This window comes from Salvelinus namaycush, chromosome 14 (assembly GCF_016432855.1).
Source record: "Salvelinus namaycush isolate Seneca chromosome 14, SaNama_1.0, whole genome shotgun sequence".
Classification (NCBI taxonomy): Eukaryota; Metazoa; Chordata; class Actinopteri; order Salmoniformes; family Salmonidae; genus Salvelinus; species Salvelinus namaycush.
The window spans coordinates 35,489,497-35,507,099 of NC_052320.1; the positions used below are offsets into that span (position 1 = coordinate 35,489,497).

The window sequence follows — 17,603 nt, forward strand, 5'->3', positions numbered from 1 at the left end:
ATGCCCTTCTCCCCATCGATTCATCCTCTTTCTCATTGCAGAGTTCCTTCCACGCGTGCCATGTCTCATTTCTCAGTCTGTCAGTCTCATCACAGTGGCATCAGTCTCATCTCACTGTTCCAGTTTTTCCACCAGACACAGTCTGTCAGTACTTCTCAATCTTCTCCAAACCCCCCTGCTTCTATCTTCTATCAAACCCATGCAAGCTAAGCTTTAGAGGCAAGCTTTGCTACATTCCCCCCCCCCCCCCCCCCCAAAAAAAGTGCTATCTAGAACCTAAAAGGATTCTTCGGTTGTCCCCAGAACCCTTTAAAGAACCTTTTTTGGTTCCAGGTAGAATAGTTTTAGTTCCAGGTAGAACCCTTTTGGGTTACATGTAGAACCCTTTCCACAGAGGGGAAAGGGTTCGACCTGGAACCAAAATGGAAAGGAAACCCAAAAGGGTTCTACCTGGAACCAAAATGGGTTCTCCTATGGGGACAGCTGAAGAACCCTTTTGGAACCCTTTTGAAAGGGAAAAGATAATATGTGCAGTTAGAGGAATGTAAACCAATTCCATCCTCCAAATTCCTTCCTCTGTGATCTCAAAGCCGGTCGACATTCTGTATGTTAGTGTAGATTGTGTGGGAGAAGTGTGGTTTCACAACGAGAGTAGACTGATAGTGGTGATGGTCATCCTCTGCTACTCTCAGCTCTCCGGCTATGGGGTCCAGCCGATGTACAGCCTCTATCATAGCTTTCATAGTCTGACTGTTGTATCATCCACCGTCATCCAATCTGTCCGGAGATGTATTCGTTTGTTTGTCTGATGGACTTCTGACTTATGTCGATCTCCGATAAGCATGCTTGAGAAATGAATAGTGTGTTAGGACGCTGTGGGAAAGGGTTTGTGCTGAGTCCTATTATGTCGGTTTGTGGAGTGGCGTTGGACTCGTCCAGAGTCCTAGCCACAGAGTACTACAACTCATATGATTAATGGATGCAGCCTGGTACCACTCACTAGCTGGTCTTTGGTGGACCATATGAGTTATTACAGCTGGTGTGTGACTGTGTTTTTGATCTCTCGGCCGTTCTATCTGTATTTAATTTGGCCGCCTATACAAATTGTTTGCTCATACGGTCACATTTGATTTGTCATTGCGTTCTGGACGTATTATAGCTGTGTTATTGGTGTCTGTATCATATTGTGACTGTACCCTCATCTCTCTGCTGTACGGTGTTCATATTAGGACAGCCTCAGCACCGTGCTGTTGTTCTATTCATCTCTCTGCATGTCTCTCTCCCTCTCTCTCTTTGCTTTATTGGCATGACTTAACAATGTACATATTGCCAAAGCTTACTTTGGATATTTACAATATGAAAATAATGAGAATCAAAATTGTCAACGGGACAACAGTAACAACAATAACCAAGGGTCAAAATAACCATACATTGAACAATAACAATGAGTATACAGTAGAGTACATGTGCAGGTTGATTGGTCTGTCAGACACTGTCCCTCATCTTATGGCAGGCAGCAATGTAGTGCGCTGCCAACCCACAGCTCTCTGCGTCCTCCCCCAACAGGACGTGTAGCCTACTCTCATCAGAGAGGTCTTTGAAACCTTGATTAAGGGTTTCAAATTTGGGGAAATGACACTCTCTAATTGTTTTGTATGTTTTACATTTTGTCAGGAAATGCAGCTCTGTCTCAGGTTCTGCTGTTGTGCAGTGGTTGCACAGCCTTTCCTCTACAGGGAGCCAGGTTTTCCTGTGTCTACCCTTCTCAATGGCAAGGCTGTGCTCACTAAGCCTGTACTTTGTAAAGGTTTTTCTAAGGTTTTGATCAGTAACCATGGTCAAATAGTTAGCCATGGTGTACTGTCGATTTAGGGCCAGATAGCACTAGATTTTGCTTTGTGCTTGTGCTTGTGTTTCCCAATAAGCAATGTAGTTTTATTTTGACTGTGTTGTAATTTGGTTTATTCTGATTGATTGGATGTTCTGGTCCTGAAGCTTCAGTGTGTTAGTAGAACAAGTTTGTGAACTCAGCCCCAGGACCAGCTGGATGAGGGGACTCTTTTCTTTGCTCAGCTCTTGGCATTGCAGGGCTTGGTAATGATATGAGAGGGGGTCACTGTATTTTAGATGTTTCCAAAACTTAAATGCTCTTTTTTGAGTTTTTATTATTAGTGGATATTGGCCTAATTCTGCCCTGCATGCATTGTTTGTAGTTTTCCTCTGGACATGTAGGAGAATCTTACAGAACTCTGCATGCAGGGTTTCAATGGGGCGTTTGACCCATTTGATGAAATCTTGTTTTGCAAGTTCAATGACATATTCAATTAGTTTTAGGCAAATTTGAATAGGTATTTCAATTTGAATTTGCTTTTTAATGGCGTAGAATGCCCTGCGTGCTTTCTCTCTCAGTTCATTCACTGCCTCATTAAGGTGTCCAGTTGAGCTTATTTTTAAACCTAAGTAATTGTAGTGTGTTCAGTAGTCTATATATTTTGTACCAATTGAGAACTTTGGTCTAATTCCCTAATTCTCCAATTCCCTCTCTGTCTCTCTCTCTCTGTCTCTCTCTGTCTCTCTCTCTGTCTCTCTCTCTCTGTCTCTCTCTCTGTCTCTCTCTCTGTCTCTCTCTCTGTCTCTGTCTCTCTCTCTCTCTGTCTCTCTCTCTGTCTCTCTCTCTCTCTGTCTCTCTCGCTGTCTGTCTCTCTGTCTCTGTCTTTTTCTCTTTGTCTCTCTCTCTTTGTCTCTCTCTCTCAGAGCTGGTCCAGAATGGCCGTCTCCTATCCCTGCCCCTGGCGGCGGGGGACATGCATTCTCTGCTGCCAGATGAAGATGGCCGTCGGCTCTACGTGGCCATGAAGGACAACCTGCTGTCCACCAGCCTGGACGACATCACACAGAACCCCAGCAAGGTCAGACTGCCTGGCTCTCTATAGGCTTCTCACACTACTGAGCCGAACCGAGCCCAACCAAACCAAGCTGTACTGAGCTGTCCTGGTGACACAACCACCATAATTGTTAGAACTTTGTTGAAAAAAAGATGATTTGAAAAGCAATTATCCAAACCACAGTCTGGTTCTGGTCTGCACGATTGTATGAAAGAATGGGTAATAGATTCAACACAATTACTCACCCACACTTACACTCCCATGAACACATGTATTGATCCAGCTCCACTCCTCAGTTAGGAAAACGTTAACTCCTAGCTGGTTTTCACCGTAACCCAGAGAATCTTGTGAGAGAATAGATGTTAGGGGCTGTATGACTGTCAGTCACTGTTGGTTGTCCAGTGTTCATGGAGAAAGTAATGTAGAGGGATAACTACGCTCAACTTGATGGTAACCAGAATACGGAGGAGTAAGCCACCTCCAGCTGTCCAGCATCCCCTCCCTCTTTCCATCAAGCCTCCTGTGTCTCTCAATCCCTCTCTTTCAGACTAACACCACCTGTAATACACAGCGATCATCACACTTCTCCACCTCTCTACTGTATGTACCCGTGCCCACTACCAATCACAGCCTCTCGTTCCTCTCCCTTTCCATTTCCTCCCGCTCAGACTTTCATTCCAATACACATAGACACACATTTACACAGGGACTCTCTCTCTCTCAGACTCTTTCCCAGACGGGAATAGCCCCGTATTGTATAAGTGAGGGTTTCATTCTAAGGTCACCCCTGTTCCGATTTCTGCCTGGCAGGAGATTGACTGGAGCGCTATGCTCCCACTAATAACACCATCCTCTGATCAACCAACCCCTCAGGCATTCCTATTGCATGAGTCCCTCACCGCCAGCCCACATCACACACAAGGACGGAAGAGCTGTGCGTGTGCGGGCGTGTGTGTTTGTGTGTGTGTGTGTCTCTCTATGTGCAAATGTGACCACTCTCTCCAACTCTCTATTTACCCATGTCCACTACCAGCATCATCCTAATTTCTCTCCTTTTCCATATCCTCCCTCTCTTCCTTTACTTTTTTATCCGGTTCCTTTTCAGTCCTTTGCTAATTGAATTGCATGTTGCACAGGGATTAGTGTCGGGTCTATGCATTTCCACATCTTTGTCCATGTGACAGAGCATAGAACTAGTTATATAAAACTCCCATCCAAGACATGGTATTCGTCACAGATGGTGGGTTTATATATGCCCAGTGAGAATGCTGGTGGTCGCCCAGTCTACTCCCCCCTCTGGTATTCAGTGATAGCATTTACTATTTAATTAGGATCCCCGTTAGGTGTTGCGTATGCAGCAGCTACTATTCCTGGGGTACAGACGGAAGTAAAGCATATCATCATATACGAACTTTGTGCATCATACACATGTATGGGGTGGCAGGTAGCCTAGTGGTTAGAGCGATGGGACAGGAACCGAAAGGTTGCTAGATCGAATCCCCTGAGCTGACAAGGTAAAAATCTGTCGTTCTGCCCCTGAACAAGGCAGTTAACCCACTGTTCCTAGGCCGTCATTGTAAATAAGAATTTGTTCTTAAAACTTCTTCCGGATTGGTGGGTCCCCCCCGTGGGACGGTTGAGCTAATGTAGGCTAATGCGATTAGCATGAGGTTGTAAGTAACAAGAACATTTCCCAGGACATAGACACACCTGATATTGGCAGAAAGCTTAATCTAACTGCACTGTCCAATTTACAGTAGCTATTACAGTGAAATAATACCATGCCTTTGTTTGAGGAGAGCGCACAGTTTTGAACATGAAAAGTTATTATTAAACAAATTAGGCACATTTGGGCAGTCTTGATGCAAAATTTTGAACAGAAATGCAATGGTTCATTGGATCATTCTAAAACTTTGCACATACACTGCTGCCATCTAGTGGCCAAAATCTAAACTGCACCTGGGCTGGAATAATACATTATGGCCTTTCTCTTGCATTTCAAAGATGATGGTACAAAAAAATACAATTATTTTTTTAGTTTTTTTCTTTGTATTATCTTTTACCAGATCTAATGTGTTATATTCTCCTACATTCCTTTCACATTTCCACAAACTTCAAAGTGTTTCCTTTCAGATGGTACCAAGAAAATTAATATCCTTGCTTCAGGGCCTGAGCTACAGGCAGTTAGATTTGGGTATGTCATTTTAGGCGAAAATTGAAAAAAGGGTTAAGAGTTAACTGACTTGCCTAGTTAAATAAAGGTTAAATAAAAATAAATAAAATACATGTATTGCTAGTTTGAGTTACCTGAGGTGGGAGAGAGTTCCCTGTAGTCATGGCTCTGTATAGTACTGTGCATTCCCTAGCCTCTGTTCTGGACTCCTGGAAGCATGTGTGTATGGGTGTCTGAGCTGTGTGTTAACTGATTGTACAGACAGTTTGGTAATTTTAATATGTCAATACCTCTTATAAAGACCAGTAGTGATGCAGTCAATCTCCCCTCTACTTTGAGCCAGGATAGACTGCCGTTCATGATATTGATGTACCTGTAGGCTTACAATGAAGAGCTGGCGAATATACGTGGCAATATAGTCCACTAGCATCCTCGGTAATTTTCCATTGAAGTTGTCAGAACCAGGTGGTTTGTCATTATAGATAGACAGCAATACTTTTTTCACCTCTTCCACACTCACTTTACAGAACTCCAAATTACAATGCTTGTCTTTCATTATTTGGTCAGTTAAGCATGAATGAAGGCTCAGAGTTTGTTGTTGGCATGTCATGCATAAGTTTGCTAATCTTGCCATTTAAAAAGTCATTAAAGTTGTTGGCAATATCAAAGGGTTTTGTGATGAATGAGCCATTTGATTCAATGAAGGATGAAGCTAAGTTTGCCTTTTGGCCAACTGAAGGTACTCCACATTTTGTACAATCATCGTTTATAAAATGTACCTTTTGTTTTCGTAGTACAATTTCTTCTTATTTTTTTTTGTTTAGTCACATAATTTCTCTTTTTACAGTACGTTTGCCAATCGGCTGTACAGCCAGATTTATTTGCCATTCCTTTTGCCTTGTCCCTCTCAACCATACAATTTCTCAATCCCTCATCAATCCACGGGGAATTAGCAGTTCTAACAGTCTTAATGGGTGTATGCTTATCAGTAACTGGAGCTTTAAAAATCAAAAGCTGAAATGAAGAAAGAAAAAAACATCTTTATCTTATCACGTGATCTCTGCTACGGCCCCTAAATAACTCAGTGGACATGCTGTGGAGGTTAGTCATCTATGGTGGCATGATATCATCATGGTAGCATGATACCAGATCATCATGGTGGCATGATACCAGATCATCATGGTGGCATGACAACTATACTGTCTCTTCCTTTTTCAGCTCTACTGGCCAGCAAGTCCAGACCGGGTCCAAGAGTGTTTGATGGCTGGAAAGGACCGGGAGGTGAGGGGTTACCGGTATAGACACACACACACACACACACACACACACACACACACACACACACACACACACACACACACACACACACACACACACACACACACACACACACACACACACACACACTCCTAACTCCAATCCCCCTCTACAGTTGGAGTGCGCTAATTTCCTGCGAGTGCTGCAGCCCTACAACCAGACCCACCTGTATGTGTGTGGAACGGGAGCCTTCAACCCTCGCTGTGCCTTCATCCCTACCGCCGTCTTCCTCAAGGTAAAGCCACACACACACACACACACTCCTTCCTCACCCAACATGCGTACACCCGGGGGTCCCCCAGGAATATATTGAGGAAAACGGATGCCGCTTTCTCTCTCTGTCCTTCTACATCTGTCCTACATACATCCTATACCTGTGTGTTCTGTCTGACTAAAGGCCTAGCTGTCTGCCCCTATAGCTGCGCTATCTGTTGCTACACCTACTATGTGTACTGAACTGTGTACCCCTATACCCCGATGCCTGCCTATCCTATGCCTCCGAGTGTTTGCCCCACGTCTCAACGATTCTTAGCTAAACTCCCGTGCTCTTCCTCTCTCTCTTTCTTCTTTCACTTTCTCACACACTGTCTTCAGGTCCCCATGTGTGCTGGTGTCTGTGTTTCTGGGAGAAGGTGCGAAACCCATGAAAGGGGCTTAGACTCCTGAGCAAGGACACGAGGGGACGCGATGCTTTGAGAGGCCAGCGGCGCTGCCTCCCTCGCATTGCATTTCACAAATTTTTCACCCAAATATTTACAGAGATTACTGCCTCCTTAATACACAAGTCTGGGAGAGTTTTAGAGTTGTACTGTACATGAGTTATGTGCAGGGGTGGACTGGGACCAAAAATCGTCCCCTGGCATTTTGAACACCCCGGACCATTTCATTTTTTTCTTGACGCCCCCATTATTAGCCAGATAATGATAATTTTACGTTAAAAAAAAACAAGACAGACATGGCCACTGGCTAAACATTGACAAGCCCATCTGGCATTTGCCCGTAATGGTCATGTGGATGGTCAGTCTGTGGCAGTAGTGTGTGTCCATGCGTGAGTGAGTGCATGTGTGTGTATGTGTGTAGAGTGTTTAAATTGTGTCTATTCAATTCTGTTTCTTTGGCAGTCGGAGCAACAAACTCTATCATTTGGACAGACTGAATGCGGGAAGGGAAAGTGTCCATATGATCCGCACCAGAGAACTGCCTCGGCCATTATTGGTAAGATCACACACAGTATGTCTGTGAGCAAATGGCTTGTGTGTGAGTGAGTTCACACTAATACGAAGACCTGTTTGATGTCCTTATAGGTGTACGTCGATAATGACGTGTTTGTGCTTTTTCCATGGGTACGCCTATATAGTGTGTTGGATAATGTGTTTTTCTGTATCCGTGTCCAGATGGGGAGCTGTATGCTGGGATCTCATCTGACTTCATGAGTCGAGACTCTGCCTTCTTCCGCAGCCTGGGCAGTCGTCATGTGATCCGCACCGAGCAGTACGATTCCTCCTGGTTGCAGGGTAAGGAAGTGTATAAATTAAACAATAAAAACTAACTTTGTTCTCTCTTTCACTCTTACTCATCAAAATAGTTCCTCTCATTCTCTCTAATTTGTAAACATATTTTTCACACCCTCTCTCTCTACTTCTCTCCCTCTCCGTCTAAATTGTAAAATCTCTCTTCTCTCTCGCTCTCTGTCAGATGCCCAGTTTGTTAAGGTGGCCTGGATGGCGGAGACTGATAACCCAGAGGATGATAAGGTGTACGTGTTCTTCACTGAGCGCGCTCAGGAGGCAGAGGGGGCTGCTGGGAAGGTGCTGTACTCCAGAGTGGCGCGTGTTTGCAAGGTAAGGATCTCTACGTGCCTGTGTGTACTGGTACCGATGTACGTGTGTGTGTGTGTGTGTGTGTGTGTGTGTGTGTGTGTGTGTGTGTGTGTGTGTGTGTGTGTGTGTGTGTGTGTGTGTGTGTGTGTGTGTGTGTGTGTGTGTGTGTGTGTGTGTATGTGTGTGTGTGTGTGTGTGTGTGTGTGTGTGTGTGTGTGTGTGTGTGTGTGTGTGTGTGTGTGTGTGTGTGCACGTAAAACGAGCACGTGCACTTGTGTTTATCGATGTGCCTGTATATGTGTGTTTGTTTACCGTCTTACCATCACGGTTGCTGTCTATGTCGATAGTGACATCTATTCTAATCTGGGTGTGTACAGAATGACATCGGGGGCCAGCGGAGTCTGGTGAACAAGTGGAGCACCTTCCAGAAGGCACGTATCGTGTGCTCTATCCCTGGACCCGACGGGATACAGACTCACTTTGACCAACTACGTGAGTATGAACTATCAACTTTACCTCGCTCTTACTGACCAGTGACCACACACACATGACCATAAGCTCACTGACCATGAGCATCAATTCACCAAGTGAAACACAAACAATCGCACTAAAGTTCAACAGACATTCCATAGGTGAATGGTGTTGAATCTCAGTAAGACAGCAGTGGAGGAGGGAATGGATATTGTATAGACTATATTGGCTCTACAGCAGCTACGGTGCCTCTTCAGAATGTATTCACACCACTTCACTTTATCAACATGTTGCTGTGTTACAGCCTGGTTAAAACATTTATTCAATTGACATGTTGTGTCACTGATCTACACACAATACCCCATAATATCAAAGTGGAATTTTGTTAGTGTGTTTTATTTATTTTTATGAATTAAAAATGGTAAGCTGAAATGTCTTCAGCCAATAAGTATTCAAACCCTTTGTTGTGGCAAGCCTAAATAAGTTCAGGAGTTAAAATGTGCTTGACAAATTGCATAATAAGTTGCATGGACTCATTCCGTGTTCAATAATAGTGGTTAAAATGGTTTTGTGAGGTCTACCCCATCTCTGTACCCCACACACATAATTAACTGTAAGGTCCCTCAATCGAGTAGTGAATTTCAAGCACAGATACAACCACAAAGACCAGGGGAGGTTTTTCAATGCCTCGCAAAGAAGGACACCACTGATAGGTGGATGTGTACAAATATAAGCAGACGCTGAATATATTCCTTTGAGCGTGGGGAAGTTATTAATTGGGCTTTGGATGGTGTATCAATACACTCAGCCAGTACAAAGAGACATGCGTCCTTCGACTGCTTCCTAATTCAGTTGCCGAAGAGGAAGGAAACAGCTCAGGTATTTCACCATGAGGCCAATGGTGATTTTAAAACAGTTGCTGACTTTAATGGTTGTGTTATGAGAAAACTGACGATGGATCAACAACATTGTAGTTACTCCACAATACTAACCTAAATGACAGAGTGAAAAGAAGGAAGCATGTGCAGAATAGAAATATAACAAAACATGCTTCCTGTTTGTAACAAGGCACATAGCCCTTTCCTGCAGTCAAATTACCTAGTTGCCTCATGGGTTGAATGTTATTCATATTTTTCAGAATTTCATAATTAATAAACAAGCTGCCGAAAATCCGGTGCTTCTATGTCAAACGGTTTTGTTATATTTCAGTCTTCTGTGATGTACATAACGTGTAACATTGGGATTCAAATTCTAACTTTATACATTACAACTCGATATCTGACATGGTGAAGGTGTCTTCTATTTTTAAGCCCATAACCATGTGTGTGAGGTGTATACTTCTGTTTCAAAATAGATTTGTTTTAGACTACCAATAAACACTCTGTGTGACCCTGATTTAGCCCACTGCAGTAAAAGGTTATTACGTAATACTGCAAAATATTTGGCAAGGACATTTTTTACTTTTTGGTCCTGAATAAATAAGTGTTTGGTTTGGGGCAAATCCAAAACATCACTGAGTACCACTCTTCATAATTTCAATCATGGTGGTGGCTGCATCATGTTATGGCTATGCTTGTCATCGGAATAAACGGAATACAGTTATAAGCACAGGCACAATCGTAGAGGAAAATCTGGTTCAGTCTGCTTTCCAACAGACACTAGAAGACAAATTCACCTTTCAGCAGGACAATAACCTAAAACACAAGGCCAAATCTATACTGGAGTTGCTTACAGAGACGACATTGAATGCTCCGAGTTGCCTTGTTACCGTTTTGACTTAAATCGGCATGAAAATCTACAGCAAGACTTGAAAATGGCTGTCTAGCAATGATCAACAATCAACTTGACAGAGCTTGAAGAATTTTAAAAAGAATAATGGGAAAATATTGTACAATCCAGGTGTGCAAAGCTCTTAGGATACGTACCCAAAAAGACTCACAGCTGCAATCGCCACACAAGGTGGTTCTACAAATGATTGACTCAGGGGTGTGAATACTTTTGTATTCTGTATTTCCTTTTCAACAAATGTGCTAAAATGTATAAAAACATGTTTTCACTTTGTCATTATGGGGTATTGTATGTAGATGGGTGAGAAAAAAATGGATTTAATCCGTTTTTGAATTCAGGCTGTAACACAACATAATGTGGAATAAGTCAAGCGGTATCAAATGCATTCTGAGGGCACTGTATGTAGAAGTGAAGAGTCTATGTTTGGCCTACAGAAAGCTTAGTGTTTCTGATCATGCAGCCAGCATAACTCCACTCCACCCTGGCTTGTGGTATTCCACTCTGTTACCACGGTGACCAGCAGCCCTGTCCCTTTACCCGGCTCTGCCTTTGTAGTACTTCAGCACTAGTCGCCCTGGCAACTACTATGAAGTCTCTATTAGAGAGCATTTAAGGGTCTAGCACTACCCTTTCTGGGATCTCCCGTTTTTCAAGTCTGTGTGTGTTTGTGTTTCTGTGTGTACATGTGTGTCTATGCTTGTGCATGCACTCTCTCATCGCTAGTTTTATGGGCCATAGAGTATCAGTCAGTGATGTGATCAGTAGTTGGCCTCGCTAGAAGCGAGACCGAGAGACAGGACCGTTCCCTTATCACATCTGTTTCTGTAAACACAACCAGCCAGTAAAATAAACAATACCCCCCCCCCCCCCCCCTGGGGTTATACTGAGGCAAAGTGAACCACACACATCATAACACATACACACACAAACAAACAAACACACACACAAACATACACACAAACACAAACATACACACATCACACACAGACAACTCCCTGTCCAACCCGTCTCAGCCAGGACAGTGAGTAGGAAGATGAACGTAAACATCCCCGCACAACAACCTGCCCCGGGACACGTTGCAACTGAAAAGATCCCATCAGCCCAAGAATGCCGCCGGTGTTGTGTTTACGGCACGCTCCGTCGGCCAGAAACACTACGAATCGCATGAGCGCCTTGTTCGGGTCCGGGTCCCTCATGTTGAAGGAGCCAGGCTGTTATCGATGCCGGAACTTCTACAAGAATATTTGGGTGTCAACTTTAACAAGAGCCACTATCCTGGCAGGTCATCAGTGTTTGTACAGGTGAAAGGGATTGTTTACAGTCTGGAGCACTCAACCATCAGTACTTATTGAATACATTAGTTCCTAATCCTCCTACAGTCAGAATAAAGTGTTACCAACTGTAGTCTTTGATTGAAAGCTTATGAGAGACATGGTTAGCAGTGGTGTAAGGTACTTAAGTAAATATAGTTCTACTTAAGTACTTTTGGGGGGTATCTGTACTTTACTATTTATATTTTTGACAGCTTTTACTTTTACTCCACTACATTTCTAAAGAAAATAATGTACTTTTTATTCCATACAGTTTCGTGACACCCTAAAGTACTCGTTACATTTTGAATGCTTAGCAGGACAGGAAAATGGTCAAATTCACGCACTTATCAAGAGAACATCTCTGGTCATCCCTCCCTACATCCCTACTATCTGGTGGACTCACTAAACATAAATGCTTCGTGTTGGAGCGTGCCCCTGGCTATCCGTAAATTGTCTGGTTTGCTTAATATAAGGAAGGTGAAATGATTTATACTTTTACTTTGACTTTTGATACTTAAGTATATTTCAAACCAAATACTTTGACTATTACTCAAGTAGTATTTTACTGCGTGACTTTCACTTTTACTTGAGTCATTTTCTATTAACTTATCTTTACTTTTACTCAAGCATGACAATTGGATTCTTTTTCCACCACTGCTTGTTAGCGAAGCTCTCAGAGTATCGGAGTATAGTAAAAATGTTGTGTTTTAATAGGCCTACATATAGATATCTAAAATGTCTTTTGAATGTGTTCATCAGTTGGAAACATTTGAAGGGCGTATCTGGCCAGAAGCCCATAAACAGACGTATAAAGCCAGGAGAGATGGAATTCCCTGGCGTGTTACTGTGTTGTTATTCAGGACAGTCATACCATCAGTTTGGACCGGGAGACACTAACTGTTTGACCACAAAGTTTAGGTTAGACCGAAGCAGAGGACAACAAAGTCTTGAGGAGTTTGGGGTTTATAGATTTCAATGATTTAGAGGAAGTTGGTGAGTGTATATGTGTGTGTGTGTCGCTGTGTGCGCCCTCATCCTAGGCCCTAGATGGCCTAGCTCGGATGAGGGAATAGGAGGGGTGGAGAGTTGAGGAGAAGGGTATTTTCTGGGATAAGGCTGGGGAAGATAGGGGCTAGAGCTGGAGGGGTGTGGGCAAGACAAGGATATCTCCCACCGGGGGAACAGATCTTTTTGTTTAGAGGAACTGACACAAGTAGAGCCCTCGGGAGAGAAGATGAGACACAGACAAAGAGAGAGAGAAAGAACGAGAGGGTTGGGAGGACAAAGTGAAAGACAAAGAAATGTAATTGGAGGAGAGACTTCAAAAGGTGGATTTGAGAGATAAACGGAAGATGGTCGTTCAGACAGAGAGAGAGAGAGAAAGAGAGAGAAAGTAGGATGAAGATGTGTTGGATAACGAACAAAGGGAGAAGTATAATGTAGGAAAAAGTTTATGCATTCTAGGGAGGGTTTGAGAGAGAGAGAGAGTGAGAGCAGAGCCTCTGCAGCATGGTGTACCCAGAGTCCTCTGCTGTGTGTTGTGCCCTGGGCAATGCGGCGGCATTTGTGTGCGTGCTGCAGTGTGTGTATGTGTGCGACGTTGTGTGTGTGCAGTTTGGACACACCTACTCATTCAAGGGTTTTTCTTTATTGGACTATTTTCTACATTGTAGAATAATAGTGAAGATATCAAAACTATGAAATAACACACATGGAATCGTGTAGTAACCAAAAAAGTGTTTTATATTTGAGATTTTTCAAAGTAGCCATCCTTTGCCTTGGTGACAGCTTTCCACACTCTTTTCATTCTCGTGTGTGTGTGTGTGTGTGTGTGTGTGCGTGTGTGCGTGTGTGTGTGCGTGCGTGTGGGAGATGAGATTTCCACCAGTCTGATCCCATCGAGACCACATGAAGCAGCAGGAACAAGAGGAATGTGAGAGTAATAATATGTCCCACACCTCAAATACAAGCCCACCATACATACTGTGTGTGTGTGTGTGTGTGGGCTTTGCGTTTGTCCGTTCATGTGTTAATGTGCGCGTGCGTGTCTATGCATGTGTGTTCGTGTATCGCGTGTACTGTGTGCGTGTACATATCCATGTCTTGTATGTGTACATGTACACGTGTCATGTTTTTGGTCAGTAGTTGATCTGTGTCGTGGGGAAGGGATAGAGGACAGTGCGGGGGCCTTAGGGGACAGACAGGCAGAGAGGCCTGGCTGCGTGGCAGGGAGGGCTGCTACATGAGGATTGGTCATGGAGGATCAGCTCGTCTCCAGCTCTCACACTGAGATGGGATATTACTGCCTGGGATTCATTAAACTGGCCCACTCAGCCGTACCATCACACCAAACGGCATTAGGAACACACACGCACGCATGGGGAACACACTTGAACACACACTTATTCACTCTCACGCGCCTTAATGCTGGCCCGCACGCACGCACACGCACACACACACTCAGTGATGGAAAAAGTAATCATAAGTAATCATCATACTTGAGTAAAAGTAAAGATACCTTAAAGACAGGCTCCGGAACTTTAGCGCCTACATTGTAAAACCACGTTTTTAGGATCTGAACACATTTCATTTTTATTTCATTTAACTAGGTAAGTCAGTTACGAACAAATTCCTATTTACAATGATGGCCTACCCCGGACGACGCTGGGCCAATTGTGTGCTGCCCTATGGGACTCCCAATCACGGCCAGATGTGATACAGCCTGGATTCAAACCAGGGACTGTATTGACACCTCTTGCACTGAGATGAAGTGCCTTAGACCGCTGCGCCACTCGGGAGCCCATAACTAAACACTTTTCTGCATTTAGAATTTGAATAAAAACACGGCACAGTGTGAACATGTTTTTAAACACATGAACCCTAAAGTCAATGTCCGCGCTCCCCGCGTAAATCAAATTAGCATAATACACAAATCCCCATCAAAATCCATCTGTTTAAACTAGAGAGATCAGGTTTTTTTGCATGGGCTGCGTCTCAATCCACCACATCGGCCAATGGCAGCCTTCCGCATCTGCAGTGGAAGGTGGCCGAGCTACAGCGGTCGGCGTTTGTCAGACCATGACACATCCCGAAAATTGGTCTTCTCACGAGCACGTCTGTAGCATCCGAACAGTTATCGCTACACACTAATATGACCCTTCTATGGAAAGGTGAGACTCTCACGAACAAGTACATTTTGGTTTCGCTCTAGGACTCCCAGAAGCCTCACAAGACTCGTCTGAAGGAAGCCCAGTACCAGTTTGCCCGGTACCAGTTTAATTAATTAATGACCACTTTATAGGGAAGTAGTTGAGTGCCCAAAAGGTTTTGTTAAATATGGGTAAAAAATACAATAATTCCCTGGTCTTTCTTATCTCTCAGATAGAGGACAGCCATTTTAAGTCAAACTTCCTTTTGATTTCATTTTTGACTATTTGTTTTTCCGTGTTTGGATCTGTTATTCAATGCATTTCTATGCGCTAAAAGCAGTAAGACCAAATTCAATGTTTCCTCAAATAAATGTTTTAATATATTGTTTTGATACCTGAAGGGGTCCTTAAATTCAAAAATCAAATAGTTAAATGATCATTGGTATGGCCATCATACAATAATTTGATAAGTTAGTTTAGTAATATAAAAAAACGGCTTAGACACTAAACACTGGTAGTGGGGTTTTAGCACTGTCGGGTATAGAGCCGTATTTGCATATTTCAAGCATGCCTTTAGAGTGAATGTGAGCGATACCGACCCTGGCTGTGTTCGTTAGTGACAGAAACAGGCATGTTGCATTTAGTAACTTCTCTTCCGAAGCCTTCACCAAGTGACTATCTAAGTGAATGTGTTTCAATTCAAAGTAAAATCTTTATGACCACATATTATACATTTCTTAAGGCCTTCAGTTATGGCCTAGTTATCCTCGACATTGTGGTCTGAATCCTGGCACATGGGCCACATCAGACACGCAAGTCACAACACACTGGTTTGCGAAGTGATTAGTAAGTCCTATCGGAATCCAGGAGGATATCCAACAATTGGAATTTTTTATCACTCACAACCGCCACTCAGAATGACTACTTGGTGAAAGATTTTACAAACGAAAGTACCTAAACCATCTAAACTGGAACAACAATCTCAGTATTTGGGTACAGTGGTGGAGAAAGTATTCAATTGTCATACTTAAGTAAAAGGAAAAAGGAAAAGGAAATGCTATGCATGAAATTCCTTATATTATTCAAACCTGACAGAACAATCTCCTTTTTCATAAGTACACCACTGCACGTGCACACACACACACACACACACGCACACACACACACACACACACACACACACACACACACACACACACACACACACACACACACACACACACACACACACACACACACACACACACACACACACACACACACACACACACACACACACACAAACACACGCACACGCACGCACGGATAGAGAGAGAACTCACACAACCCTACCACAACCTCATACTCTGTTATGTCACTTTTTTACTGCAAATCAGCCCTATAATCAGTGTGACAAAAGTCTATTACCTAAGTGTCCCATCTCTTCTCCTTCCAGAGGACATCTTTATCCTCCATGATGGAAAGGACAAGAAGAACCCTCTGATCTACGGCCTCTTCACCACATCTAGGTAAGCCAGCCTCCGGGCACACAGTTCACCACAACCCCACTGTCATTGGAATAGTCATTTGTTTTCCATGGCTGATGTTACGTAAGTCTCATGTAGCTGTTATAAGGCATTTAGGAATGCATACATGAGGGGTGCCCAGACTAAGGTAAAGTGTTACCAGATATTTAGCATTGTTTGTGTATCCCAGAGCTGCCACTGAGGGATTCGCTGATGTAAAGCAGTTATGAGACCGTGACAATGACGCACAAACGCTTTAAATCGTTACTTTTGTATGGGGCGGCATATTTCTGTTGTACGTTGTGTTGAGTTGTACAGTGTTTTATTGTGACAGTAGTTTGTGTTCGGTTTGGCTGCCTGGCAAGTGACTAGCGGCTTGTGTAATACATGCTGTGGGTTAGGAGAGAGGGAGAAAGTGTGTGTGTGTGCGTGCAGGTGTGTTTGCAGAAGCCGTCAGGGGGCACGTGCCTCCTCAGATTTGTCCTGTTTTTGAATTCAGATGTTAAATGAATGACTAAACCTCATTTTTAAGCCCACGTTTAATCATCAGTATTTATATATAAAGATCTGTCAGCCTTATTTTGCAGAGGGGGCACACTGACCGGACCAGGCAAAGAGTACCCTGGTTCCTTCCAAGGTGCACAGCAGAGCAAAGATATGCTAAGCAGGACGTTAGATACTCTAGTGCGTGCAGACAGTATCGTCAGTGGAGGAGGAGAGAGAGTGTCGAGTGACACGTACAAAATGAGGTTTTAGCTGCCGGTGATGGGCAGGACTCACTTCAACGTATCGTAGTCGGAAGTTTACATACACCATAGCCAAATACATTTAAACTCAGTTTTTCACAATTCCTGACATTTAATCTGAGTAAAAATTCCCTGTTTTAGGTCAGTTAGGATCACCACTTTATTTTAAGAATGTGAAATGTCAGAATAATTCGAGAGAATGATTTATTTCAGATTCTATTTCTTTCATCACATTCCCAGTGGTTCAGAAGTTTACATACACTCAATTAGTATTTGGTAGCATTGCCTTTAAATTGTTTAACTTGGGTCAAACGTTTCGGGTAGCCTTCCACAAGCTTCCCACAATAAGTTGGGTGAATTTTGTCCCATTCCTCCTGACAGAGCTGGTGTAACTGAATCAGGTTTGTTGGCCTCCTTGCTCGCCCACGCTTTTTCA

General features: G+C 43.4%; 1 protein-coding gene across 1 annotated transcript in view; it reads left to right on the forward strand.

Annotated features, from left to right (window-relative positions):
• The window catches only part of LOC120058723 (semaphorin-3ab-like), a 28,088-nt gene that overhangs the window by 3,997 nt on the left and 6,488 nt on the right, over positions 1 to 17,603 (forward strand). Inside the window, exons 2-9 of the mRNA XM_039007466.1 lie at positions 2,755 to 2,909; positions 6,277 to 6,339; positions 6,491 to 6,610; positions 7,497 to 7,590; positions 7,770 to 7,897; positions 8,079 to 8,216; positions 8,573 to 8,687; positions 16,352 to 16,424. Coding sequence (XP_038863394.1) covers positions 2,755 to 2,909; positions 6,277 to 6,339; positions 6,491 to 6,610; positions 7,497 to 7,590; positions 7,770 to 7,897; positions 8,079 to 8,216; positions 8,573 to 8,687; positions 16,352 to 16,424 — 886 coding nt within the window. The remainder of the gene's footprint in view (positions 1 to 2,754; positions 2,910 to 6,276; positions 6,340 to 6,490; positions 6,611 to 7,496; positions 7,591 to 7,769; positions 7,898 to 8,078; positions 8,217 to 8,572; positions 8,688 to 16,351; positions 16,425 to 17,603) is intronic.